At 60.6% G+C, this 6,000-nt stretch overlaps 1 protein-coding gene across 1 annotated transcript in view; it reads right to left on the bottom strand.

The window, feature by feature from the left end:
• Nucleotides 1–4,494, bottom strand: part of VOPP1 (VOPP1 WW domain binding protein) — a 33,165-nt gene extending 28,671 nt beyond the window's left edge. Inside the window, exon 1 of the mRNA XM_045827939.1 lies at nucleotides 4,361–4,494. Coding sequence (XP_045683895.1) covers nucleotides 4,361–4,414 — 54 coding nt within the window. The 5' untranslated portion in view covers nucleotides 4,415–4,494. The remainder of the gene's footprint in view (nucleotides 1–4,360) is intronic.
• Nucleotides 4,495–6,000: the final 1,506 nt, after the last annotated feature.

A 6,000-nucleotide genomic window follows, 5' to 3' on the forward strand; every position in this document is an offset into this window, starting at 1 on the left:
TTGGCCAGATTCTAAAAGCTCTCCAGCCGGGGTGTCTGAGCCCCGGCCCGCAGGCCACATGCGGCTCAGAGCGGCTGTGAATGCAACCCAACACGAAACCACAAGTTCACTGAAAACACGATGAGGGTTTTTTGTGATTACGTGTTGCAAAGTATCGAATGTATGGCTCAAGACAACTCTTCTTCCAGTGTGGCCCAGAGACGCCAATAGATCGTGAGAGTTGAGAAGATTTATTTCAGAAAACTGGCATGCGAGGGCGGGGGGCTGTCACGGTCACTGGGACCCCAGGGCAGGAAAATCGTTTGGCACAAGACAAAAAGAAGTCCCTCCGGAACAAGACTTGGTTCTGATTTCGAGACTCCTGGGTGTCAACATACCCAGGGCCTGATAAAAAACACTCAGTGAAACTCCTACTCTCTCCAGTTTTAAAAGATAATGCTCGCTTTCCACCCCTCTCTAAGAGGAGACCACTGCTTTTTCTCACCCGAGGAGGCCTGTTCTTTCCCCAGAAGTTTGAAACACGCCGAGGCCTTGCTTAAAGGTTCCGTGTTCGTGGAAGAAGCAAGCAGATCCCGACGCCAGTCCTTGTATAACATAACCAAGTGGAGTTCATCCCCCTGCCCCTCCTCCATGAATGGGCGTGGCAAACCCCAGCCCCCGCACTGGGGAATTTCACACTAAATAGTTCAGTACACATTTCTGGGCTCACTCTAGTAAGGACAGAGCCCTTAGAACAGCCCTGACCAGTGTGGCCTAGTTGGTGGGGTATCGTTCTGCAGGGCGGGCAAGAGGTCGCCAGTTCGATTCCCAGTCAGAGCACATGTCTGGGTTGTGGGTTCGGTCCCAGGTCATGGGCATGCGGGAGGCAACCGATCAATGTTTCTCTCCCTCTCTTTCTCCCTCCCTTCCCTCTCTCTGGAATCCATAGAAGCAAAAAAATATTTTTTTAACATAAATGCACAAACCTTAAATTTAAAAAAAAAAGCTAACTCTATGACAAAAGCATCCACAACCTACCTCTAGAAGGAGGCTGCAGTGACAACACCTCAAAGCCCACGGGAGGCGCCTACACCCTGGGCCCGCTACTCCCCGGGTTCAGCTAAAGCCCCGGCAGCTCTGAAAGCTCTTCTCCTTCTGTCCCTGAGGAGCTGCCACAGCCCAGGGAAGGCGTGGGGAGTCACTCCGCCTGCACTGCGGTGGCTGCAGGCCCAGGACCTCCACACAGGGCAGAAGCCTAGGACCTTATGACCCAGAGGGGCTTGGAGGTTCCCCTCCCCATGGTCTCCCCTTGGGGCCCAGGCCAGTGGCACGGAGTGACTGGGGGAGGGGAGGGCGGAACGCAGAGCCCTCGCTGGCCCCTCCTGCCAGTCCCAGGAAGCTCTGAGTTCCCTCGGAGGAAAGGGCACCCCAGTAATGAGCTTCAAGCAGCGTCCCCGGGGAGGGGGGCACTGTCAGCAGCCATGCCTGCTTCAGGCCCCGTCTGGGCTTTGGGATGAGCTCAGGGCTGGCTGACGGCCCTGTGCATGCCTGAGGGCAGAACGGTCCACAGCTCCCATTCACTCTCTGAAGTGTCTGCTGGATGCTCAGTTCTACGGTCGCCCTGAGGACCGAGCTGCTACAGGCGGGGCTGCTGGCCCCCCTGTGGGGTAGGATGCACACCACCCAGGGCCACCGTCAGCCTCCAGAAGTGCCGTGTGCAAACCGCGTCCAGGCCGCGCCATGCCTGCAGCAGGAGAGGGCACAGCTCCGCACGGGCGGCAGAGCCCCCAGCCTGGGCTCACGCCCCAGCCCCCACACGGACCTGCTGGACGAGCTCTTTCCCAGCTCCCCATCTGAAATAAAAATGGGCAGAAACGGAACTGCCAAGAGGACTAACGAGGTGACATGTGTTCAATGTTCAGAACAATGTCGGACAGAGAAAAAAATTTTTTTTAAAAAAGCACTCTTTATGTCTCACAGGTATGTGCATTTCTACAAAGGGATGAAGCAGGGGAGGACAGCCCTGCCCCAAACAGGTTTTAGGTCCCCTCTGCTGTGACCCCGGGCGCTAGATGGCTGGGGTGCAATAACCACTGTCCCCGGGGCCCCCTCATTCCAGGTGGTTTATGAGCAACTAGCAGCGACAATGAAGCCAGCTCAGGCGGAACAAAGAGACAAAGACAAACGTCCCAGGTTGCAGCTGGCTGTCGGAAGCCATCAGACAGCTCCTGCTTCACGCCCTCCAACGCAAGGGAGCTCTCCGCGCCACCCGCACACTGCGCGGCTGTAACGGCTCCTCCGGGCGCACCACTCGGGATTTCAAAAGCATCCAAGGTGCTGTGATAACAGCGTCTTCCAGACGAAACTCAGAGCGACCCATGTAACGGGAACGCAGCCTGAGATGTTTAGATCTGGATCTCAGGGATAAAATTCCACGTGATGAATTATAAAGAAATCTCCTGGACTCCTCAGAGACACCTCAGGGTAATCATCGTGGAAAAGTGGGCTACCCCCACCTCCCCGCCGCCAGCCCGTTGAAAACAAACATCACCGATCAGCCGGCTGGTCCACCGAGGTGGCGAAAGCGCTGGCTTAGTCGCTTAGGGCGAGTGTTGTGACAGTCCTGCTTTTAAGACACGGTGCCAGCCTTTCTGACACGATGTGAACTCTCTGGGAAGGGGACAATGCCGGTGCAACCAAACGGCTACTTTGAGAACAACTGAGCCCCTGAGGTGGCCTCGGCTCCACACCCCGAGCACAGCCCCACGCACGCTGCCGACCGGCAGGAGCAGAACCCAGCGGAGGCTGGACATTTTCACCCGGCGCGGTTGTCAAAGGGGGCGGCGGTGGGCAGTGCTCAGGTAGGGTCTGGTGCGTGCACTTTGTGATATACCTGGTGCTCTCCGATTCCTTGCTCCGCGATGTCCAGTGACTCACGGAGAGGAAGTTATTCCTACGGTTTTAAAATTCTGAACAGCCCGGACTGGTGGGGCTCAGCTGGTTGGAGTGTTGTCCCATAGACCAAAAGGTTGGGGGTTCGATTCCCGGGCAGGGCACATGCCTGGGTTGTGGGTCCGTCCCCGGTCAGGGCGCCTTCAAGAGTCAACCGATAAGGTTTCTCTCCCTCTCTCTCCCCCTCTCTTCTCCCCTCTCTAAAAACCAACCGCGCTGTCCCCTTCGGGGACGATGGATAAACGGATAGATATCCGAACGAATGGAAAGAGTGCACGGGACGAGGCCTTAGCACACCGAGCCTGGAGCGGTATCAAGAATACAAACACGAGGTCTTTGCTACCGCACAGCCTCGGGCAAGAAACTTTCCCTTCAGTTTTCCTTTCAGGGGAGCCGGAGACTTGCTCTCCCAACATCTTGTAACATTTATTTCTTAGCAAGTTCGGAAAACCCAGTAGTGGTTTCCAGCACAAACACCGAACTATTCAAGAGTGTTGCAACCCTCTGAAATACAAAGGACAGAAAGAGATGTAAGTTATTCGTCATCCCTTCACCTTGACTCCATTAATGTAATGCAAACTTCCTTCCCAATAAGGAAGGTGAGCAGAGTGGTGGACCGAGCCCGAGTTCACACTGGACACTCGGGAGGGCGCCGGCTCACGAGTTGAAGAACCCGCTTCGGCGAGGGCGCGCCCCCAGCCCCCCATCAGAGGCTGCCGCTTGCTGGCCGCCCGGGACAGCCGGGTTCCCGGGAGAGTTGGGGTCACCAGGCGCGTCCTCCCTCCATCCTTCCCCCAGGGCCCCTCCGGGCTCCAGCCGCACGCCCTCTGCAGCGGCCCCGGGGAGCGCTGCTCGCGCACCGAAGCCCCTGCGCGTCGTCGGCACCAGCAGGAATGTCCCCTCCTGCCGCGCCCCGCTAGTTCCCAGCACCCGTGACATTTTCTCACAACTACACCTCCGCGCTCGCACGGCGACCCTCCCGCGGCCCACCCACCCCGGCTCTGTGCGCCTGCGCCGCGCCCAGGACACCCCCCCCCACGCCCCCTCCACGGGATCCGAGTCCCCGCGGGGGAGGGGGTCGGGAGAGAGTAGCGCGGAAAGGTCTCTCCCGGGTCTCCCAAGGCAGGAGCCGGACGCCAGAGAAATAAGCAGCCTTCGGGGCTGGGGCGGGGTTGGGTGGGGACACAAGGGAAGACGCGCCGGCGCCGCGGAGAGGCCGGGGGAGCCTCCCTGTCACCAGGGTCCCTACACTTCCCAGCACCGTGCCAGATGCAGGACCTGGCGGCACGGCGCTCGGCCGCCAGACCCCTCGGGTTCTCGCGGAGGGTCTCCCGGGACGTCCCCGCTCGGCCCCCGCATTGTTCGCGCTGCCCGGGCTCCTCCGGTGGGTGCCCCGGGCGGCGCAGCCCCGGCCCGGCCCGGCCCCTACCTCCACCAGCAGCGCCAGCAGCAGCGCCGCGGCGCTCAGGGCCAGGCGGCTCATGGCTCCGCGTCGTCCCCGGGCGCGCCCCGCGCTCGCGTCGCAGGCGCCGGGCAGCGGCACTTTCCCGGCGCTGGGCCACAGGCCGGGAGGCGGGCGGGCGGGCGGGCGGGCGGGGATCTGGGACCCAGCGGGCCTCGCCGCGCTCCGCCCCGCGCCCCGCCCTCGGCCGGAACGCGCCCGGGCGCGCGCCCGCGGACACCTGGAGCGCGGCCGGGGGCGCTCCGCGGCTGGGCCGGGCCGGGGAGACGGGCCGCCGGGTCCCGCCAGTGGCACAGGAGCTACCAGGGGTCTCCTCCGGCGAGGGAGGCCGTCCTGTCACCCTTGAATGGACCTGGGGAGTCTTTTTTCAAAGGAGCAAAATCTCCGCGAGGTTCTGCAGGGAGGCGGCTGTCCCCGAACCATTGCTCCTTCTTGCACCCGGTGCCTCCCGGTGCCTCCCGGTTCGTGCTTCGCCCTCCGGTTCCTGCGAACCGAGGGGCCGTGCGTCCTCCCCGCAAGGGATGGCAAGGACGGCCCAAGGACGCGGGAGGCAGACTGCCCACAGAAGGCGCCCCGCACCTCGCCTCTCACTGCGCTCAGGGCTTTCTACGCCCGCCCCCTCCCGCCCTGGCCTGGCCTGGGCTCCCCCAAAACCTGCCCACCCTGGAGTCCATCCTCCCGCTGTGGAGTGTGGCGTTCTTCCACTCGGCTGATCCTCCTTCCCACCCCCACCCCCTGGCATTCCCCATATTTTTTTTTTCACACCATGGCTCAGATCCCACCTCCTTCATGCCGTTACTTAACCAGCATTTACTGAACCTGTAGGATGTACCAGAGCCGAGCTGCAGGGCCAGCGCGCGGAGGGCGGGAGAAACCACGCCGGGAGTCTGTGGGGGAGATAGTCGCTTACACAGAGAAGTTACAGAGTGCTGGGCGTGCGGACAGGCAGGGTTGAAGATGATGGAGGAGTGAAGGACAGGAAACTACCCATGACCAGAGTTGGAAGGAGCGGGGTCCGGAAAACAGAGGCCCCCCAAGGCAAGTCCGGAACAAGACGCCGGTAGGTAACTGTGCTGGCAGCGAGAGCAGGTCACCACTCTTTTTAAGGGTGAAAGTTAACTTGTAGAAAACTAAGCCGCAAGCCTCGCTGTGCAATAGAGATGCAAATGTTCTCTACTGGTGATGCAAATCACCTATGAAAATGCAAATGACCTGTGCCAGGGGCAGAATCTCAACCAGTTTCCTATCTCGTACATCAATGCCATCCGGAGAGTTCCTTCCTCCCCCCACCCCACTGCCTTTCTCACTGGCTGCTGCCCAGGTCAGTTGCCTGCATTCCCCTTGGAGGCAACTTCCTCATCCTAAGGGTTCCCCCACGAATGGATTAAAATGCAAGTCTGACGTGTGTTCACTGGGCAATAGGTGTACTGACATGTGAGCGGTCGACTGGAAAGACAGAAGCGCTGGGTATCCGCCCCCGAAAGGGTTTACCGGGGCGAAAGACAGGGTGGCAGTCCAGAGCACGTGGGAGCCACAGGCGCACGCATCGAATGGGACACGGAGGGGGAGGGCGTTAAGGGGAGGGTCTGCTGCCGCCGCAGAGGTGG

Source organism: Phyllostomus hastatus, unplaced genomic scaffold (assembly GCF_019186645.2).
Source record: "Phyllostomus hastatus isolate PE091 unplaced genomic scaffold, TTU_PhHast_1.1 phas_scaffold_78, whole genome shotgun sequence".
NCBI classification, from domain to species: domain Eukaryota; kingdom Metazoa; phylum Chordata; class Mammalia; order Chiroptera; family Phyllostomidae; genus Phyllostomus; species Phyllostomus hastatus.